The sequence below is a fragment of the Antennarius striatus genome, chromosome 13 (assembly GCF_040054535.1).
Source record: "Antennarius striatus isolate MH-2024 chromosome 13, ASM4005453v1, whole genome shotgun sequence".
Taxonomy (NCBI): domain Eukaryota; kingdom Metazoa; phylum Chordata; class Actinopteri; order Lophiiformes; family Antennariidae; genus Antennarius; species Antennarius striatus.
The window spans coordinates 19,857,077-19,880,714 of NC_090788.1; the positions used below are offsets into that span (position 1 = coordinate 19,857,077).

The 23,638-nt window shown below is 44.7% G+C and overlaps 1 protein-coding gene across 2 annotated transcripts in view; it reads right to left on the reverse strand.

The window, feature by feature from the left end:
- Positions 1-22,505, reverse strand: part of jade2 (jade family PHD finger 2) — a 110,180-nt gene extending 87,675 nt beyond the window's left edge. Inside the window, exons 1-3 of one of the 2 annotated variants that reach the window (XM_068330819.1) lie at positions 21,553-22,505; positions 4,682-4,745; positions 404-489 (exon numbers count right to left, since the gene is read on the reverse strand). In XM_068330819.1, coding sequence (XP_068186920.1) covers positions 404-489; positions 4,682-4,745 — 150 coding nt within the window. In that variant the 5' untranslated portion in view covers positions 21,553-22,505. The remainder of the gene's footprint in view (positions 1-403; positions 490-4,681; positions 4,746-21,552) is intronic. The other variant, XM_068330817.1, reaches the window with a different exon arrangement.
- Between the last annotated feature and the right edge of the window lie 1,133 nt (positions 22,506-23,638).

The window sequence follows — 23,638 nt, forward strand, 5'->3', positions numbered from 1 at the left end:
CCTCTTCTTCTTTTAAATCACTCTAAACAGATGATTTATCATTTATTTTTCTTGCAGTTAAACTCCCCAAACAGAGAGCAGATCTCCTGAAACAGACCTGAACCCACTTCACTTGACGGAGTGGGAGGAACGTGTGATTGTGGCGGGCAAAAGCGCGGCCGCAACTGCTCTAATGCACCATTTTCCAACTGGTTTGTGCCAGTTTCTCCCTCAGGGTGATCATTTTGAGACCTCTTGGGATTGCTCATCATGACCATAATCCTGGCTGATTGAGCTGCAGTGACGGAGACGGCTCTATTTAGAGGACAGAGGACCAGCGGTGGTTCGTCGTCAGGACGTCCAGGAGGGACGTCAGATCAACCTACGAGTTTAGATCAAGCAACAAATCGCCAGACCGACTCACCTCTGATGGTTTCTTGTGCTGGTGGTGGACCCACGTGCTGCTGGTGCCCATATTCTTGGATGACCTGGACCACGACGTCACCTGACCTGCGGCGAAACGAAACAGCAACCGTGATTGGTGGAATCAAAAAGTAGTTTGTTTTCTGGGTCTCAAGGCATTTAACTAGAAAAGGTCTTTAACCCTTACAGCGCTATGATCACATGACGTTTTTAAACCATGCGTAACAAATATTAATTTGGAGCTGTGACACATTTATTCACGTGATTCGAACACGTCTCGCGATTCGTGCATTTTACATCAATGTCTTCTTATGTTGAAAAACTCCTTTGAAGAGTGGCACAAGTGACACAAACTGTATATAATTATGTTAGAAGCCTATGACAAACTTTTTTGGAGTTCAAAATCAATTCGATGAGCAAGTTTTTTGGTTTTTATGTGCAATAAAATACAATTTTTCCATTTCTGAATTTGACTGTGTGTGTCCATTTTGCCCCAATATGTCAATATAGTTTTTTTAATATTGAAATAACAACTATCTCTTCATATAGCTGACCAAGCATGGGTATGTTAAATCATTTCTAATGTGGTATATAGAGACAAATATCAAAAGTACCAAAAAACGGCCAAAATAGGTCAGGGGTCTAAGGGTTAAAATCCTCAAAACATCTGCTGATTGGTCAAAAACTGATGTAATAATGATGATGAAACACAAACCATTATGGAATTAAACAATGAAAAGGAACAAGTTAAAGTATAAATGAGTAGACAAGAGTTCAAGGATTCAAGGAGTCGACTCAAACTCAGAGCAACACAAATAAAACCAAAAACACAATTAAAGACTTTTCCGGCGCCGGAGCTGAAGGACTCTGAGTCAGGTCATTAATTGAAGAAGACTGATGATGATCTACGAAGCGGTTTAATGAGTAACGACAGCCTAAACTGCATCTTGTTAAGCAGTCCGCCGTGGTCCGTTACAACCTCATTAATACACAACTTAATGTCAATTAACCAAACACTGGGGCAAATATCCCGCCCACTGCTTCAATCTGCAGGCCTGTGTGTGAGTGTGTGTGTGTGTGTGTGTGTGTATGTGTGTCCATACGTGCACGTGTGTGTGTGATTTATTCAGTTTTTCTACTTTCCAATCACGGCGCTGATGCAACAATCCACTCGCAGCCTGAAGCCTGTCGTCTAGAGTTGCATCACATTTGAAAAAAATGACATCACACTGGCAAAACGCAAAACACAGTCTGTCAGTGTTGAGTAATATGGAACATTCTGACCGTGACTGTAGATATGCATGCATATGTGTGTGTGTGTGTGTGTGTGTGTGTGTGTGTGTGTGTGTGTGTGTGTGTGTGTGTGTGTGTGTGTGGGTATCCTCCTCCTCAACATATTTCTCTTGTCACCCCAGCAGAGCTGCCTCCCTGATAATTTCACTTGTGACGTCTGAACAGCTATCAGCCCCGCACACACACACACACACACACACACACACACACACACACACACACACACACATGCACACACACGGACACACACACACACACTCATATATTGTCCACATGTGCACGCTGTGGTCAAACCTGAAAACACTTTTGCAAATGATGTCCGTCATAGGTGTACATACTTTGCATATTCATAATCACACACACACACACACACACACACACACACACACACACACACACACACACACACACACACACACACACACACACACACACACACACACACACACCGGCGCTAAATGGCGGCCGGTGACGTGTGAAGCAGCGTCACATCTGGTGTGACCAGTCCGGCGTGCTCGGCACGGCTAACCAGTGAGATGGATTATGGGTAAGCAGCTCAGCTCCGCCCACCACCTTCTGAATGTGAGGACAGCTTTGGTGTGTTTGTTTAGCTGGAGTTTAAACTTTCCTGTCAGAGGAGGAAGTGGTGTCGGGTTCTCCATCGCCGTGACGACAGACCTCCCATCACACCGTCACTGCTGTGCAGGAGGAAGGACGTCAGGTCACCAGTAATTACTATCATAACTATTACTGTTATTAACGTGTGAGTCGATCAGGCGGAGACAACCAGTACTTTGGTTCCTTTGACTCTGATTTCATGTCAGACTCATCTGATTGTTTGACTTTAAACAGCCTCAAAGCTTTTTAGAGAGCTGGTTCACATCTTTAATTCTTTTCATAACTGGCGTCACAACTGGAGTGTACCCTGCCCCATACCCCTAGTCCTCTGGGATAAGCTCCAGCAACCCCGCGAAAGTGGAAGAAGTGGATATTGAAGATGAGGATAGTGGAAAAATAAACAACAGAAGAGGGTATTTAATCTGTGTGTGTGTGTGTGTGTGTGTGTGTGTGTGTGTGTGTGTGTGTGTGTGTGTGTGTGTGTGTGTGTGTGTGTGTGTGTGTGTGTGTGTGTGTGTGTGTGTGTGTGTGTGTGTGTGTGTGTGTGTGTGTGTGTGTGTGTGTGTGTGTGTGTGTGTGGCAGCTGCAGCGCTCCATCTCTGCGGTCAGACGAGCGAATGGGCTGCAGCCCGGCTAGAGGTTACCATCATGGCTGTGTGTTAATTAAAGCCCTGCGTGGAGCATGGCAGCCAAAATTATCCTGGGCATCCTTCAATTTGAAACCTGATAACCTCACGCCAGCAGATGCTGCACGAGCCGAAGAAAGTCACAACTGGTGAGAGGAGTCTTCACGATGTCGCCGAGGAAGAACTTCATTCTATGATTCAATTCAACTCAATTCAGGAAACTTCATTTATCCCCAAGGGGCAATTGAAGTCACATAAAGCAGCAGTATTATAAAGATACCTCAAAAACTCATTTCATTTTTTAAATTATTTTATAATTTTTAAAAAAAATTTCATTATTGTGGTATAATTGTTCGTATTTATTAAATTTTAATCTATAATCTCCATTTGAGGTCATCTACATGTCATTACTGTAAAATACTAAATCCTAAAAATACTAAATAAATACTAAATACTAAAATCCTGTAGTACCATAATTAAACTTTAACATCTCTACCTCTGCTGGATTAATTTTCTCCTGGGGGGTGTAGAGGCTAAACCCAGGTTTAATCCACTGAGGTGTTCCACCACACTGACCTGAATGACGCGATGATGTCACTTCCTGCTCATCAAAAGTCAGACACGCCCCCTTATGTTGATGACTCTGTTTTATCTCATTTAGTTTCTTCTTTAACTCCACCAACAGTTAACATCAACCAGCAAAACATTCAGAGTTCAGCGTTAGCGTCAGTTAATGCTTCCAGACAGAAACCTGACCGGGCCAACATTGGTTCCTACATCATTTAGTTCCTACAGGAGGACAACATTGGTTCCTACATCATTTAGTTCCTACAGGAGGACGACCCGTCAATAATTAATAAATGTGAACTAACAGCAGGTGGTAACAGAGTTGTCCTACAGGTAGTCTATCGTCTACTTTGCTGCTCTAACTTTTGACCTGACCTGAATTGTCTTCAGTTTCCATGTTGGTGAACGTCTCTATGAACAGAAATGCATTATGGGTTCATTTCCTGCTCAGAAGTTCACAGAGATGACGCCAACAGGAAAGAAGAAAAGACCAGAGGAAGTGACATCAGAGCAAACTGTTCAGTCAGTCTGAGATTTGCCGAGTCATTTTAACATGACTCGTGAAATCTGATTCTATGGGGTGTTAATGTTATACTGCTCTGAGGGGGTTGTGGCAGAAAGGGGAACTACAGTCTGACATGACGGCGCGCGGTTGCTCACAAGTCAGATGTTTGTATCTTGAGGACTAGCTTTATTTATCGTTCATTAGCACTTATTTGACACAAGTGCAACTCAACTGTTTATTAAAATATTTTTTTAGTTTAAACTACTATAAATTATACTTTAAACAAAAAAAATAAATTATAAATTATACTAGTACACTTCTGGGTTCATTCCTGCTCCTTTCCCACTACACTCTTTCCCATCTCCACACCTGCGTTTTCACAGGCTTAATAACTTTCAGCAGCCTCTTACTCCGTCACACTTAGCGGCTGCCTGGCCCACCTACGAACACGTTCTTCTTCTGTGGTGTTTGAAAAGGGAAGAAATCCTCCTCAGAAGAGGAGACGACAGGAGCAGGAAGAGAGTCTGGGTGCAGAGAGAGCAGGAGGAATATCCTGCTGCAGATTCAGGAAGCTCAACATACACCGTCAGGTGTCACACACACACACACACTCACACACACACACACACACACACACACACACCCTCCCCTGTATTTCTCTCCAACTTACTGTCAGTGGTGTCGGAGTCGTTGCTGCTCGTGGAATATTTTCTCCTCTTCTTCTCGCTCTCCATCTGTCAGGGGAGTTTCAGGGAGGGAGGTGGTGGTGGAGGATGGGGTGGGGGAAGGGGGGGGGCAAGAGAGAGAGAGAGAGAGAAATGACGAGTGAGAAGATGTTCGCCGTGAAAACACAAGTGTTTATGAAATAATGCGCTGATGGCACCAATCTGTCAGAGGCTGGGGTCGGCAGGCGGCCAGAGCAACCCCCCCCCATCCCCATCAGCGCCGCACATTTGGACTCTGTGGAAACTCCACAGTGATGCGTTGTTCCACACACAGAGTCCCACTCTGAATCCATCTCTGACAGACATATTGATTGATTGATTGATTGATCAGTCAGTGGGGGTTTCTCCTAGACCTGTGGGGTCACATGGTGTATGGTGGGTGGCACCATTACACCGCATCAGAGCCCCCACCACCATCACAGCCTCTGAACTTTTGTCCCCCCATCAACCCTCCTTCACCCCGTCTAATGAAACAGACCCTCTAAGGCACACGTGTCAAACTCAAGGCCCGGGGGCCAAATGTGGCCCTCCACATCATTTTATGTGGCCCGCGAGAGTGTCTAAAAATGAATAGGTCAAAAGTGTGCTTTGACTAAAAAAAAAAAAAAAAAAGCATTTCCCACAATGCAATGCAGCAATTAATCCTATTTTAACATCGACAGATTTGAGCTTTTGAGTTTAAATGGACCAACACGACGTGTGAGAGACAACAAGTGTGACGTGTTCGGTTCACGAGGACACGATTCCGTTCAAACACCACTCCAGGTGTACGACAGCCAAACGTCCTGCTTACACGACGCTTAACCGCATTTAATGCATTCAGCAGATAAAGACACTGGAGTCATAACTCAATTTACTGAGCAGTAAGAGAGACGGAGAATAAATAGAGGAGATTTGAAAAGACCTGGACAGACAGGGAGGACAGACGTTGGAGAGACTGCAGATAAAAACACACAAGAGTTTGACCCAGTTTTACTTTTTTTTTGGTCGTAAAGATCAATATTTATGATCACAGATGCTCCGAGGTTTGATCTGAAAAGCGCTCCAGTCAATGAGAAGAAAGACGAATCGAACGGATCAAGGAGGTGGAATGATCTCCTGCCCTGGTGACTCCAGAGTCAAAGGAAGTCAATACATGGAGGGGCACTAAGGAGCAGAAAGTGGGGGGTGGGGGCACGCCTCACGACCATCTGAGAGGAAGACAAATGAAGCCGAGAGGCAGCGGCGGTGTTAGCGTGCCGCCGGGGCCGAGGCGGGAAAGAGAAGGCGGCGGGTCAGCCTCCGGCGTGGGGACCACAGATTTATGGGGCCGTAAAACTGGGCTATTCCCTCCAACACGGGGCTCTTCCTGTACCCCTGCCCCCCGCCTGCCGACACACACTTAACTACTCTGACATTTATGCTGACACAAAAACACGCTGATTCTGAACCGCCTCCATTTCCATTCCCAAGTCCTGCATTCTTACTCCATCACTCCTCCTCCTCCTCTCGCCCTTCCTCATCACCTCACGACAATGGGGAGGCTGTGGAGTCTGGGGGGGGGGGGCACATTATTGACTTCCACAGCCTCTCCCGCTTGTCTCTCCATCTTTGAGGTAAACACATCACCCTCTTCCTGCGGCCACGGTCGTCTGATGAATGGGGGTTCCCTTCGCCTCCTGAACTCTCAGGCGTCCCACTTAATCCACACTCACCCAGTTAATTTACACCAGTGACCCCCAAGGAAAACGTAAATACCAAGACAAACTGTGTTTCACAATTTTCTGAAAGTTACAACAAGGAATCGGTTCAAGAAACGGGACAATTAGTTTGTTATAAACTGTTGAGCTATCCATCACCCTCATCCTCATTATCATCATCATCATCAAGATCATCATCATCATTATCAAGATCATCATCGTCCTTATTATCAACATTAAGATCATCATTAAGATCATCATTCTCATCATCATCCTCATCCACATTATCATCATCATCATCAAGATCATCATCAACATCATCACCATCATCATCATCCTTATCATCCTCATTATAATCATCCTCACCATCATCATCATCATCATCAAGATCCTCACTATCATCATCATTATCATCATCCTCAGCATTGTCATCATCCTCATCATCATCATGATCAAGATCATCCTCATCATCATCACCTTGCTGTAGCGCCAGGGTTAAATTGTTTCCTCTCATCTTCATCAGCTCCTCCCAGCTGAGGCCACCAGCTGATTCTGATTCTGAACGATGTTTTGTTTGAATGACTGGATTCCCTCCTCCACATGTCTGAGTCACTCTTGACGCTTGTGGAGATGCTTGCCTTGGTCACATGACTACCTTCTTAAAGGGGCCGCTCCGGTCGCTGACACAAAATACATTACCGCTAAATTGAACCCAAAAGAAGAACCTACTACTTCACAGAGAAAGAACACTGGTCTTATCATTTTATTTTAGCCTTTACTCGGTGAAATGCAAAACTCCAGAATAGAATTCCCTGTTATGTGAAGAACGTTCAGACTCCTTCTCCCTATAATTGAGTTTTTTGGTTCCAGCAGCAGCTGGAGACTCGTTTTCAGCTCAGCTCTTTTACTCGTTTCTTTAATCTGTGTTTGGTATGGATGTCTGCTTCTTAGCGGAATATTAACACCTTGCTTGTTTATACCCTCTCTGGAGGGACGGCCTTTCCTGGTTGTGAGAGGAAAGCTATCAACAAAAAGGATGAGTGATATGGGGAAAGACATACAGAAGCGTTCACCGGATGACTTGAAATGCTCTCTTTGGACAGAAATTACCATTCTAGAACATTTTGAGGCTTTTAATGAGGACGGTTCCTCAGCACGTCTGACATAATGATCTAGAATAACTCCACTTAATCATATAAACCAATAAAGTGAATAGCAATAACATAAATGTCGCTAAACAGAAGTGCTGCAGATCAAACAGACCACAGCTTCATTCAGGTTTCAGGTGAGTATATGATACCCAGAGCCCCCCTGGCAAATCAATCGATCAATCAACCTTTATTTATACGGCACTTAATCACATCATCAGACATTTTGAAGTGCTTTAACAGACAAAGAAAGCTAACATTGAGGAAGAAACCCCGGGCAGGACCTAGACTCCGGAGGGCCGTCATCTGCCTTGACCGCTTGGGTGGGAAAGGAAATATATTAGGGATAGAAACAGGGCAAAGAAACAGTTCAGGTTGTTTGCCTCCAAAAATCCAAAGTTTGGTTCCAATGCCATTCAGGTCAGCTAGAAGAAAGAAAACACACAGTATGAAAGCTCACTGACGGGACCCAACGATGCTGAAGACCCTGGGTGGGAAACCAACACCTCTACTGGATGTTTCCGACTCCTGACCGCTCAGACAAGACTTCATCACAAGTTGGCCTCATCGATGCAGACGTCACATCAAGACACCAACCGAAAGTACAGCTCACGCCCATCCTGCATCAACCAATCAGCATCAGCGGCTCTGAGACATTTCCTGTACTGATTCTAACTGCACATTTGTCTTATTTGACGTTCCTTTAACGTTGTGATGTCGACGCACATCGTGGAGGGATGCTAATGCTGTCTGAAGCTGGCTGATGTGTGTTTCTATTGGCTGAATCAGGCTTTGGACTCTGTCGCAGAGGAGTCTCTGACTTCTGGTGTCTAACTGTTGGTGTGAAGGACAAGAACCACTGACCCAGTAAAGGGAAAGAGCTGATGGTAATTGGAAATATCACTTCCCGCTGCGTCTGGAGCCGAGTCTGCAAACGACAACTTAACTTCTACAACTAGCAGAAGGTCTTAGAGTTCATGTTCTCCTCCAGTCTGTCTCACTCATTCACCGTCTCAACCTTTTCCACCCGTCCTGATTCACCTCCTCATTTGCCGGGTCTACTGCGTATCCCTCTTCCTCCCTCTCCTTCATTCACACCAGTCTGGTTCTACCCAGTGAACCACAGCTCAGAGTATAGATTGAGACATTACTTGCTCTCTGGAGAGATGGATCCGATGGAGGAGAGAAAAAGGAGTCTCAAAAGTACAACTTTATCTCAATCAGGACAGCGAACGCCACGGGAAGGAAGAGAGAGATGAACGCCGTGAGTCTGCAGAGTCTGTCAGGTGTAAAAGGATAGTATTAGTAATACTATCAATTATCTATCAATTATTCCTTAAAATCTAAACTTTTTCTTTGTCATTGTAGTAAAATTCATTCATTCATTTCCGAACCACTTTTCCGCTTTCACACGGGGGTTGCTGGAGGCTATCCCAGCGGACTTATTTTTAATTTTTGGGCTTTCTGTTGGATAAAAACACCAACGGATACGTTTAAATCAATGAATCAATCAATTCCAGCTCAAATAGCAGCTGACGGCTGTCTACCGCTGCAGCGCTGTGTCGGTGTATCTTAAGGTGTGAGGCGTCCTGCTACCAAACTGAAGCAGTTCTGGGTTCTCGGCTAACAATAGCTGGAGGTAACCAGCTGTCAGAGTGAATAAAACCATGTTGTGTGTCTAGGAAAACACACAACGCTGAGAAATACAAGCATATTGTGAAATATTGTGGTTTTTTGGTTTGGCTGAGCATTCCTGACAAATGAAAAAAATAGTTCCCCCGGGGAAAAATAAAAAAGAAGAAATAAAGTTTATAAAGGAGCAGAGAGAGAAGTAAGGAACCAGAGATAGAGAGATCAATATGAGAAGGAATAAAAGAGATATATCCCAAAAGATAGGAGAGGACGGAAAAGATGAGAGGTAGACTGCAGTTAATACATAATGTGATGAAATCTGTGGAAGAAGCAGGAGCGCAGAGAGACAGGCAATAATGTACACAAGGTAGAAATAAGACATATTAAAACCCCGACACACCAGCCACCTTCAGCGCTCCTCTTCCTCACATGTCTCTTAAACAGACTGGGAGAAATCATTTCAATGAAATCTGTTTTTCCTTGATAAAGGGATGATTCCATTCCCCAGCATGTGTGGTTTTGTTTTCAGCCTTGAACAAACACACACTAAGAGCAACGCCATCGGGGACACACACACACACACACACACACACACACACACACACACACACACACACACACACACACACACACACACCAACCTGCCTGACACCACTGTAAAAACAATCAGAGCATGAACACACTTTATTCTTTATATACACAAACATAGGCAAAAAAAAGTGCTTTCGCACACACACACACACACACACACACACACACACACACACACACAGAAAACTGGCATGTTACCGCTGCCATGTGGCCAAGCTCCATTACGTTTAAGGGCTCTGAGACTGGGCTGCGGCCTCTTTTTTTATCCATAGCACACATTAGCCAAGGGGAAATGAAGCCAGCCAAGACAATTCACAGTGAACACACACACACACACACACGCACACACACACACACACACACACACACGGAGGGAACGGCCATCAGCAACGTTTCAAACTGAATCTGGAGTGATTGATCCGTTGGTGAGGAGAAGGGCGTTCAGGACGCCATCCCCAAGGTCCAACCACCCCTTAATTAAATAAACCCCAACCCCAGTCTCCAACTGGACTGCTTCACGCTGGAGCGTCCTCACCACCTCACCGAAAGTCAAACAGGGAATAAAAGACTTCATTTTACCCACATCAGTCCAAGATTCAGAAAACTAAGGATATCTCTGAGGAAAAACTGATGAAATTAAAAGCAGAAACTAAACGACTCGGGTTCCAGTCAGGAACCTCCAGCTCGCTGCGTTACCATCAGCCGGTTTAAGACCCGTTTCAGCGCGTGGTTTAGTGTCAACCCAAAACATTTACGATAAACAAACAGTGACAAAACTGACTGATGCATGCTGGGAAAGCCGCGACACCCGGAGAGCAAATTAATTGGCTAGCCGAGAGGACGATGTCTGACTGAGCGCTGAAAGGAGGGGCGCCGTCTGAAATGAGCAACAGATAAGCCTGAGAACACGGTGGGGCGAGTTTCACCTCGGTCTGCGTTCCGACGGCTACGACCTCCTACTTTACAGTTTTTTATTTTGTTAACACAAAATAAAATGTTGAATAAATTTGGTTCCACGTCACGATTGTGTCTCACATATTGTTGATTCTTGAAAAATGATTTCCCTTTGTTATCTTTAAGTTTGAAGCCTGAAATGTGGTAAAATGTCAAAAGTTTTTTGGGGGGCCAATACTTTCGCAAGTCCAAGACTCACAGAACGTAGCGCACTTCCAGATGCCGTCAGCCAATAGAATGCGCGTACGGTATCACGTGACTTCCGACCAAATATCGGCACTAGTGAACCGTCAGAAGCAAATAATAATATGTTACTGTACCATAAATCAGAATAAAAACATATAATCTCATATTATTAACCCGTAACAACCCCCGTGACCCATGAGACAGTGACATTTGACTTTGACACTTTCTCACGAGTGTCGTCCACACACACGCCGCTGATAAAGTGTGTGTGGTGGCCAACGCTGCAACAGAAAGTTGTTGTTGTTGATGAGTTCCTACATTTACGTCCAGTCATTGTTTGATCCATTAAATGACCAACAGTCCAAACCCTACACATTCCACAGATTCCGGCTCCGTCTCGGGCCGCGTCCCATTTATCATCCTGTCCGTCCATCTGGGTGCCTGTGAGCTCGCCATCTGTCTTTCTAACTGCTTGACTTTTTGCCTTTCTGCCCGTCTAGCCATTAGCACGCCATCTGTTTGCCTGTCTGCGAGCCTGTCTCCGCTCTGATTGGCTGTCGGTCCCGCCCGTCCGTGCGGCCCCGCCCGCCGGATGACGGTGCGTTCACCTCAGCATCAACGCCGATGGGCTTCAGCGTCTTTTGCAGCACTTAGGGTCAACGCACTGCAACGGCTGGCATGATGGTGATCTATTATTAAGAGACTGTACACACACACACACACACACACACACACACACACACACACACACACACACACACTCTCTCTATAGAAAGGTTCGTCAGTTTGATAAAGAATCCTTGAATATAAATTGCTTCATAACAAACCATCTGTGTGGAATGTGTGAGCGGTGTAATCATCAGCTGTGTGTGTGTGTGTGTGTGTGTGTGTGTGTGTGTGTGTGTGTGTGTGTGTGTGTGTGTGTGTGTGTGTGTGTGTTCATGACCGTCAGCAGAGATTTCATCTGTTTAGAGGAGATCTTTCAAGCTCAAACTGATATTTTCTGATCAGAGATGCTTTAGATCACAAATGACTCATGGATGGCCCACGGGCCAGATCCGGCCCACAAAAGACCTCTCTATGGCCCCCTGGGTGACATTTAATTAATATTACAACTGGCCCGCAGGCCACAGCCGCTCAATGGTGTTTTGCACGTACCAACACTACATTCCCCACAATGCAACAGTAGCCCGCAAAATGACTTTAGCGATCAGGCCTCTGCTTCGTTATTCGTTATTTAAAGCCAGGTGGGAGTCAGAGGACATGTTTACGGAGGTAAGAGGTAAACATGTGTGTCATCTGTGAGGAGAACGTTTGGCTGTAATGAAAGAATATGACCTAAGGTGTCTGGTTTGTGTTTGTGTGTATTTAACGAGGAACACAAATCCCAAAAAAAAGCTCACAACAACTTGAGTTCCTCTATTTTCTCATCTTCCTCTCCTGCTCCATCCAGCCTTCCTCTTCCTCCTTCCGTCTCCATCTTTCCTTCTCTACATCCTCCACTCCATTTGTTATCCATCCCTCCCTCCTGTCAGGCCCCTGTTCGTTGTTTCCTCCTTGCTTGTTCTCTTCTGACTGATGGGGGAGTAAAATGATGGATTGTGTGTGTGTGCGTGTGTGTGTGTGTGTGTGTGTGTGTGTGTGTGTGTGTGTGTGTGTGTGTGTGTGTGTGTGTGTGTGTGTGTGTGTGTGTGTGCGCGCGCGTGCACTGGCCTTTCCAACCGATGCTGTGTGTAGACAGAAACTAGACGGCATGCAGGGAACACCAACAGACATGCACAGACACATCCAACGCTATTTTCTTTCTCTCCTTCCCCTCAGTCTCCTCCCCAAAGAACACACACACACACACACACACACACACACACACACACACACACACACACACAAAGCATAGAGCTATTTTAGGACCAAACCGGTGAGGAGGAGGTAATCCAAAAAGAGAGGTTCACACAGACAGTTTGACAGGTATAGGATGGAAAAAGCACCGCAGGAAGGAACCGCTGAGATGAAGAAGGTGATGCTGAGACACCAGGAAGAGGAAGAGGAAGAGGAGGAGAGGAAGAGGAAGAGGGAGATGGGAAATAGGGCGATCACTACGAATGAGATGAAAGTCAAACAAAAAGGTGCATGTTTCTTTACATTTTCACGTGATGTTGGTTATGCAGAATGTACCTGTGCATCAAACACACACATAAACACCGACACACACACACACACACACACACACACACACACACACACCGTCGTGGGGGCCGTGCTAACAGGTGTGGGAGACAGACAGCAGCCGCTCCGGGTAAAAATAGAACTCCACTATTTACAGTTTCCACCCAACATGATTTTCCGTTGCAGCTCGTCTGACGTCAGAATGCTGACTCGGGGGGGATCCAGAGCGAGGATCCCGCCCCCGAGGCAATGATGGGCGAATCGGTCGCGTTCCAAACATACCATCATGTTTGTGCACAGATGAAGCATCACCGTCACCTTCATCATCATCATCACTCACTGATTTGAGGTGATGAGCCATGGGACCTCTTTTCAGGCTTGTGCTGCTGTGATAATTCATCACCTGAGAGACGAAACATCATGTGATCAAAAACGACCAATCAGCTGGTCGTCAGCGGTCGCAGCAGGCGGACGCGATGTGATCTGACTCAGCATGACAGACACGACCTTCATCACTTATGAATTTTAAAAATGAGTGGTAAATATGTCAATAAAATAAATAAATAGCAAGTAATAAATAGTTAAATAAATAAAGGTTTAATAAATGGAGTTAAAATTGTTAAGGCTCTTCCAAACTGGCCATCACACGACATTCACCTGCAGATAAAAAACAAGTACAGTCGCGTCTGCCTGATTATAGGATTATACAGGATACAGGATTATAATCCAGTGCATCATATATATGAAGTTTTGAAAAAGGCCATTCGTTGAAGGTGCGTCTTATAATCCAGTGCGTCTTATAATGCGGAAAATACTGTAACTTGTCCCTGGGTAAAACTGAAGACAACCATTCCCAGTTCTGTATACTGAACTTTATTTACGAATGAATTTTAAAAATATAACATAAAATATAAAATTATATAAAATTTTCATATATTACATAAAAATATATTATAATAATAATTAGTTGCTACGTACTAATATGACTTGATATGTTTTTTATTCTGATATATTATACAGTACCATGATATTGGCTTTTAATAGTTTTTTAATAGATTGTACGATTCCAAAATTTGTGGGGGACAGACGTAGATTAAAATGACTTGATTTATACTTTTCTGTGTATTTTTTTAAAAACTGGCGTATAATTGAGAAAGACGTGACTCGAAAAGACGTAGGCCAAGGTTTACCCGTATATTCCTGTATATTCCTTCAATGCTGATATCACCGTCACCATTCCCACTAGCCCCCGGGGGGTCGGCCCCAGCCAGCGCTCAGCGGGGCCCGGCTCCTTGTGTCACATCAAGAGGAACGGTGTCTCCAGAAAGTGAATTTGTTTTACGATTACACTCCGGGGAGCGCCGCTTCCCTCAGCGAAGCATAAAATTTTAACTAACAAAGGAATAAAAAATAAACGCTCCCTGCTAACTGTAGCATGGAACGCTAATGGCTCGTGGAAACTGAGGATTATTTCCGATGAAACATCTACACTTTTATGTTTTCATACAAGTACACTACTTAAGTGTGTGTGATTGGAAGGGGGGGGGTAGGTGGTCGGCGTGAGGTTTACATCAGGGGTGTCGAGCTCATTTTCACCGAGGGCCACATCAAACACGTCAGCTCTGATGCTCACGGCTGAATCATTTCTCACACGCCTGAATGTGACGGGATGCTGTGAACACACACATTTACATTTTACAGGTCAGTCAGTGTGTGGGGGAAAAACGGTTCTACAGGATGTATTTATTAGCATTTATCTGTCATAGTTTTAACCACACAAAGCTAAAAGTATCATATTTGAACAACTCGACCTTTCAGAATTTTGACACTTGTGCATCACAAATTTGAATTTTTTCCCCCCAAAAAAACCTCATGTATAAAATCAGATATCTGCATTTTGCATGGAAAACAAATTCTGGATTTAGCAATAATTATACAAATTAAAGCTCATATATGCAATTTTTTGTATTTTTTTAATTTTGATAAATTTATTAGAAGGTTCCACTAGACCAAAGGTGTCAAACTCATTTTCATCAAGGGCCACATCGGCATAATGTCTGTCCTCAAAGGGCCAGATGTAACTAATAAATGTAACTAAATGTAACTCAATGCAATTTATAACAAATGTAACTACTCCTTAATATTAAATAACTCTGAATTTATTACTTATTCAACTTACAAACATTACAGTTGCACAGAAAATATGTTTGTTTCTCTGTTCTAACATAAATCCTTTTAATTTGTCAGGTTATTAAACCCACAGAACTCCGTCAATCAAGGTTCAAACTATCAATGAATAAAGAAAAATAACATCAGACACAAGTTAGGACATTAACTTTGTTCAAAATGTTTGTCAATGTTAAAAAGGGCTTGATTAATGCATTGTGGGAAATGTAGTTTTGATCAAAGCACAATTTTGACCTATTTATTTTTAGATACTCTGACCTTTTATGCTCTCGCGGGCCATATTAAATGTGTGGAGGGCCACATTTGGCCCCCGGGCCATGAGTTTGACACATGTGCATTAGACCTTAATTTCCAAAAAAAAGTATTTTTATGGAAATTATTTCATGGTTCAGGCTTTAACGGGTTTTAAATATGAAAATGAAAGCTAATCGGCTCAACAGGTTGACGATGGAACGGTGACTTTAGCGTTTCAGCTACGATTCCTGTTCACCTGCAAAGGAGCAGGAACCAAATAAACGTCCACGTCCTGCACCAATCGCACTAATAGTGCACCGCTACACAACAGGAACACACACCAACCAAAGGGGCACGGAGCCAAACAAACGAGCCACAGAAATCAAATAAATTTCCTTTATCACCTTGCTGGCTCCAGCAGCAGAACATTAACACAATATTTATTGATGCTGCCGCTGCTCCTGCTGCTGCCGCTGCATTCTGGGAGCAGGAAACCGACAGAGAGAAGAAATGAAGAGAAAGAAAGAAGGAGATGAAGTCCAACTAATGTTTTAACGGAGACGCCTGCTCAGACTCCTAAAAATCCGCTGACAAACACGGGAGGAGGAAAAGAGAGGAAACGAGGGAGGAAGAGGGGTGGACAGGTGGGAGGAAGGCGGGAGACGAGAGGGAGCGTTGATCCATGGCTCCACCGCCGTCAGGAGTTCATTAACTCCTGGATGGGAGCGAGGAAAAGGATGAAGAGGAGCTGGAGGTTGAACACGCCGACCTTTGCTCCCGGCGACCCTGACGACCACGTCTCTGTTTATCTCCCTGCTCCCCCCCCCCTCCTCACATCCTTCATCCACATCTGCTCTCCCATCCTTTTTCCTCTTGCATCCCCTCCGTTTCAAACAGTAGAGTCTTATTTATCTGCAAAGACAGGTGATGAGGCCGGCATGATCAATTCTTTTCCAATAATGAATAACTTTAGCCTTATCCATGTAGTTAGCCACTGATGCTCTCATTGCACTGGGATCTGTTGATGTTTCGGCCCACGGTAATTACTTCTGCCTTCCTTGTTCACGCTTCTAAATCCTCCACAGGCTTGTCTTTCAGTGGGGGGGTGTTTGGTCTCCAAATGGCAAAGCCGTTCTGAAAGCTTCATCGCCTCATTAGAGAGCAGGTCGCCACACATTATGCAAAACGGGTTTGGTGCGTGGGAATCACCTGTCGCCATAAATCTAAATGTTAAGTAGGACTCACCGGTACCGTCTGTTAAATGCAGCTCTTTTTCTCGAACCTCGGAGTCGTAGATGTAAAGGAGAGAATCTGGTCATTTAACGAAAACGCTTTTCAGACTCAGACAATAAATGAAACTGAATTAATGTAAGTTATTTATGTTTTTCTCTTACTAAGTGGTGAATGACCTGGTTTTTTACGGATTTGAGTATATTTCCTGAGAGCTTACAGAAATTTTGAAAAGATGCAGTTCCACCAGAAACGGTAGGGGGCAGTGTAGGTACAATTCAAGTAGAGCAAATAAGTACAGAAACCAGAAAGAAAAAAATAGATGTGAAAAAGATCTCTGTCCTAAAGATGTGATGAACTCGATGACCTCACAGAGGACCGCTGTCCACATCTTTACATCGCTTTGTTTTCGCTCTGCACATCATCACCACCTCCTTCCTGGAACTACTTTTGAACCGTCTCGCCTACAGGCCAGAATGTTTTGTGGTTTTCACATACAATCAGAGTAGTCACACACAAACATGACGTCAAAACTGGGAAGTATCCCTCCTCCTCATTCTGAAGAAGACAGCGTCCAATGTGACGTCTGCTTCCAGCTGCAAATTACCTAATGATTAAACAGGAAGTCATGACCTCAAAAACCAAGACGATCAAACAGTTCAAACTGACTGATGTTATACATCCTTCATCGCCAACATGAAGCCAACAGGTGGGATCAGTGGCCTCCATCCACTGGGAAAACTGTTTGTGGCACAAAATGTCACTAATATACTAACATTAAATATCTCTGTGACACTGCAGGCCAGAGCAAACACATTTAGGAGTCCAGTAGAACCTCCAGATAAGAGTTTAAAAATATTTGTGACTGCGCTCTAAGCCAAACATTTAAACATTAACTACATCAACGACAACAAGATCCGGTCTCACTGATGTTGTATCCATCCGCCAACATGCGGTAAAGAACGAGATACGGTCTCACTGATGATGTATCCATCCACCAACACGTGGGAAAGAACGAGATCCGGTCTCAATGATGTTGTATCCATCCGCCAACTAGCAGTGGTGTCCTGAAACACGACTCTTATCTCAAAAAACTTGTTTGTCGAGTAGCTCTTATCTCTAGGTCTCCAATGTATCAATATGGAGTATAATGACAAACTAGTCATTGAATTTATGTAAACAATAATTGCGTCAAAATTGTTAAAATATCAATTACTACTGAAACTTTACCCTAAATGTTAGAATTTATGAGCACATAGAAAATATTTAGTGGTGTAATGTGACTCACACTGAGGAGGGTGTGTGTCCCTTTTCATGATCATCAGTTAAATAAATAGTTGGTACCCAGCCCTACTGAGCCTGGTGGGTCGTAAAACATGCAGAGATGCAAACATCCATAATCAATATAAACATCTGGGGCCCCCAAAATGTCCCCAGCTCCATCAGAGACTCGCGCTAATGAGAAGAACTCCAGTCACTCTCGTGAACGTCGTGCGTTTGAAGACGACAGCGTGCAGCGGTTACCGTGTCAACAGCGGCGTATGCAGGTGTGTGGAGGCTGTAATTACCTGCTAATCAGGCTGAGTCACTGCGGCTGGAGGAAAAACTAAAGGGGACTGACGTCACACACACACACACACACACACACACACACACACACGTGACTCAAGGAGCCATTAATGAGGCCACAGCAGGGTCATCCTGTGAGAGCAAACACACAAGCTAATGCACGCTAACACGCCTCACAGCCTTTAATCCACCTCATGCCTGGTTTCATGTTGCTCAACTTGCAAGACAAGAAAGAAACAGAACAATCAGACAAACTAGTAAACACAACATAAATGGAGCTCAGTGGAGCTCACATCCATCCCATTCAGACAGGCTTTAACAAAAAATTCAACTTATATCTTGTAAATAGAGCTGAAAGCTCACAGGTTTGGAACAGCCAATCATTAAACGGGATTTTTTTCCCCCTAAACAATAAACAACATTTATGGATTACAGCCCCATAAATAACACAATTTATTTTTGTTTTCCACAGAAATCCATGAATGAGTCCCTCAAACATTAAAGAGAATGTATAAAATGTTGTGTTAAATTTACATAAAGAGAAAAACATCATGAATTTCCCTCTATATATCCAGCCACACCTATGTTTGATCGAAATTTGTTCAGTACTTCGTGCATCATCCTAAAGACAAACAGACACAAACAAAACAGAGCCTGTGAAGACACACTAGTACACGTATGCCAAACTAAAGGCCCAGGGGCCAAATGTGGCCCTCCACATCATTTTATGTGGCCTGCGAGAGCATAAAAGGTCAGAGTGTCTAAAAATTAATGGGTCAAAAGTGTGCTTTGACCAAAAACTACATTTCCCACAATGCAGTCATAAAGCTGATTTTAACTTTGACAAAAACGTTTTGAACAAAGTTAATGTCCTAACTTGTGTCTGATGTTATTTTTCTTTATTCATTGACGGTTTGATCCTTGATTGATTGGAGTTCTGTGGGTTCAATAACCTGACACCCTAAAAAACTTTATTATAGCAGAGAGGAAGATGAGTTTGACCCCCCCCCCCTGCACTAGAAGACAACAACATACCTTTAATGATGTTCAACGGCAAAACTGTTTGCTTTTCATTTCCCTCAATTTCACATTTCACGAGTGTCGCTTTCTGTCACATTAAATATTTATCTCTCACTCTTCATCCTCACGTGCAAATCATAACAATCATCTTCATCAATACTGAGGTGAAACAACCAATAGCAGGCAGAACCACAAGCCTCCAGTTCTACTGTCAGCAGGAAGAGCTGGTGATGTGACAACCTGCCTGCAGGCTGCTGCACACACACACACACACACACACACACACACACATACACACACGGTGCTCTCAGTCTAGTTGTGTAACATGCATGAACATGTACATGTGACGGAGGCATGTGTGTGTGTGTGTGTGTGTGTGTGTGTGTGTGTGTGTGTAAGGGAGGCTGGAGCTGCAGCTCTGCGTGACGTCAGCAGTCCATTCATGAACCTCCTCCTCCTCCTCCTCCTCCTCTTCACTACGTAGCTGCTAATGCGATACAAACGCACCACGTGGGGGTCCTTACCCCTTTTCCTGGCCAATCAGAGCTCAGAGCTTAACGCAGCAGACACAAATACACACATGTGACTGTAGGGCCCTGTCCACACACACGTGTGCGTGTGTACACATGTCAGGCATAACAGGTCTGCATGCTTGAGTTACACTTGGCATGCATGAAGGGAAGGGGGGGGTGATCTGTACGGGACACACACACACACACACACACACTCTCTCTCTCTCTTATATAGGTGTCAAAATAAGATCCTGATGGACTGAAAAGATAAAAAAGAAAAGACATGTGAGGAAGAAGAGGCTGAACCATTGAAAAAAAAAGGGATGCAAATGTAAACACGCCTCCTCCGTGTTCAACAACCAGTCTGGGGGGGGGGGCAGGATGGAGGAGGGGTCAGGGGTTAAGATAAGGAGGACAGAGAAGAAGGGGCAGGGAGGAGGCTGTTATGACTCACCTCAGCGCTTTAAGACCCCCGTCAGGAGCATCTGTGGCTGAATGTGTGTGAGTGGCACTGAGGTATCAAAGAGGGAGGGGTCGCGTCCCCAGTGGGACCACTTAATAAATCCACAGAGAGTCCCAGTTTAATAGATTCAAGAGAGAAAACAGACGAAGAAAAAAATAAAGGGGGATCAGAAAGTAACCACAGAAAGATCCACTGACAGGTGGAACATTCCACCTTAATTATCATGACTCAGCCATCACATATATGTATTAATATAGATTATATAATACAGTCAGATTACAAAGAACAGGGATTAAATCACACTTGTGGTTAATGCCCCACTTAAAGTTAGTTACCCCTGACTCACAACCCAAGATTCAACCTGTCAAGCCCTTGCTGTTGTGTTGTTGTTGTTCGTGTGAGGATGGAGCAGTCACACCCCCCCCCCCAATCCAGACACACACATAGGCGCTCTGACTTCAGGAGGTAAACAACAGCCACTCCCCCCTCAGTGAGATCTGCACAGCAGAGAGGAGGAGGAGGAGGAAGAGGAAGAAGAGGAGGAGGAGGGGGTTTGCTCTAATTCCTTGACTAAGCGTGTGTGTGGTTGCGTGATCGGCCTTCCTAAAACCAGTGCCCCCCCCCCCCCCCCCCACACACACACACACACACACACACACGGAGGAGTGAAGGAACCTGCGCCTCCTCCAGGAGCTGCCAAACGTTTTGGAACCTGCCTGATCTCCACAGAAACCATCATCATCATCATCATCATCATCATCATCATCATCACAACTTCACCCACTTAACCCCCCCCCCCCTCCGCACAGCTTCGCTCCATCGCTGCAAAATGACCCCATTAGTTGCCATTGCATAAACAACCCCACTTGAACACTCTGGAAGTACCCGCCGGCGCGCTCCCGCCCCCGCTTCCCTCAGCGGGGCGCGCGTTCCCGTGACGTTTGCAGCACAAACATGGCCAAGTTTTACCCGGTTAACGCGCACAGCTCTACCCATCTAATGGGGTGGGGGTGGGGGTGGGGGTATTTGTCTCCCCATGCGACGCACAAGGAACCCGAACGCGTCGCTCCGGTTGTGCGCATCCAGCCGCGGATCGGATCGGCACCGCCGAGCCCCAAAGTGCGCACCGCCTGCCCCGCTTGCTGCTGCTGCTAGCCTAGCTCTGGTGTAGCAGCAGCGGGTCCTGCAACACTCCCACTTTCACATTTCCACGCTTCCATCCACGCCGTGGAGAGGTTTTCTCACCTTGATTGCAGTCAGCTTCGGGCGCAGATGCGTCCTGAGGCGTGGACGGTGCGTAAAACCCGAGATATTAGGAGATCATCGGGGGAGCGGGGCGCACGCAGTTCTTGCAGGAGAGGGTTTAAGTTCAGTTTGCCCCTTCTTGCCCCGGGTAGGATGCTAACAGGGCAGCTAAAACCGCCTCGATTCTGGATCCACGTTGGGTGACAGGACTGTCCCTTCCCCTTTTCCCCCCCTTCCCCTTCCCGTCACGCTGCGCGTTGACAGCGCGTCCGCTCTGCAAAAAAATAAAAAAAGAAAAAGACCGGCTCCGAATCCCCCAAAATAAAATCCAAAAGTGGGGGGGTGAGACTGAGTTGGATCCACTATAAGTCAACAACAACAACAAACACCGGGGGGGTTCCGTTCGTGGTCCTGCTGTTGGTCATGGTTTTTCGCAGGCTGCGAAAGTGCGCACAACACACACACACAAACACACACACACAAACACACACACACACACACACACCGCTCACGGGAAAGCGTGTCGCATTTTGCAAAAAAAAAAAAAAAAAAGCAGCTCAAACGTGGTGTCAGAAATCCGGTTGTGTTTTCCTCCCCCCAGGTGCCAGCGGCATGGGAGGGAAGGGACGGAGAAACTAAAGGAGGTGGAGTAAAAAAAAAAATAAATAAATAAAAATAAAAAGACTAGAATGCTTTATTTCCAAGATGATGAGTCAGAAAAAGATCGCTGTTGCCAGTTTCGAACACACCCCCCCCTCTCCACCTCCTCCTCCACCTCCTCTTCCTCCTTCAAAAATAAAACATCCAGCTCCCCTCGGCTTCACTTCGGGTGTCTAATCCGCGGTGGATGCGCTCACAGGCGGGTCTCGTCTTGCAGCCTCTTCCCCCCCCCCTCCACACCTCCAGAAAAAAAAAAAAAAAGAGACAACACAGAGAAATCAGCTCTTATCATCAGCTTGAAAACTCTTTTGGCGCCATATTTATGGCGTACTTTCAATTCACTGTTACCGCAAGCAGCACTTCCTACTCTGAGAAACGCGAGAGGACTGCGCCTCGGAGAGGAGAGAGCGGGGACTGAAGGCTTCACCTGCTGCCAGCTCTCAGGCGGGGGTCCAGGGTTTAAAGACGTACCGGTGCACTGGATGTCCCAGAAAAATAAAAATCCAGGCTGATTTTCCGTTCGATCGATAAGTATTTGATTTATTCAGTCGGAAAAAGTCAGACCAAAAACATCAGCACCGAGTTCCTGGATCTCCAACATCACTTTAGTCTAGATTCCAGTAGTAATCCCCCTCCTAATGGACCGGTGCACCCCCCGATGACGTCATCCTGTTGGGTCGGGGGTAGCCCCGCGGGGTTTTAATGGGCTCTTGTCAGGGAGGGGGTCATTACCAGTCAAGAGTGGTGATGTCATTCTCCTCCAGTAAGTGGACACACCCACAATCCCCTTGGTGATGTCCCATCAGGATGATGTCATCCCATCAGGATGATGTCATCCCATCAGGATGATGTCATCAGGTGAGAGCTCGTGTCTCTTTTACATGATTGGGTTGGTGGACATTAAGAGTATATACTTTATATTTATAATTTGTTATTCATACTGTAAATTAGTAGTCCATAACGTAAATGAATTGTATATACTATACATTAATAGTATATACTATAATTAATAGTTCATGCTATTCATTAATAATATATACTATACATAAATAGTACATACTATTCATTAATGATATATACTATACATTAGTGGTACAAGCTATTCATTAATAATATATACTATGCATTAATACTACATACCATACTTTAATAGTACTTTGCATTATTAGTGCATTAATAGTACATACTATACATTAATAGTTTATGACATACATTAATAGTATGTGCTATGCATTGATAGTATATACCATACATCCATAGTACATCCTATACATTAATAGTATATACTATACATTATTAGTATATACTATACATCCATAGTATATACTATACATGAATGGATTATCTTTTACATTATTAGTACATTAATAGTACGTACTTGTTGACTAGTAGCTGCAGGTCAGACTCCAGTCCAGGCCTCTGGTCC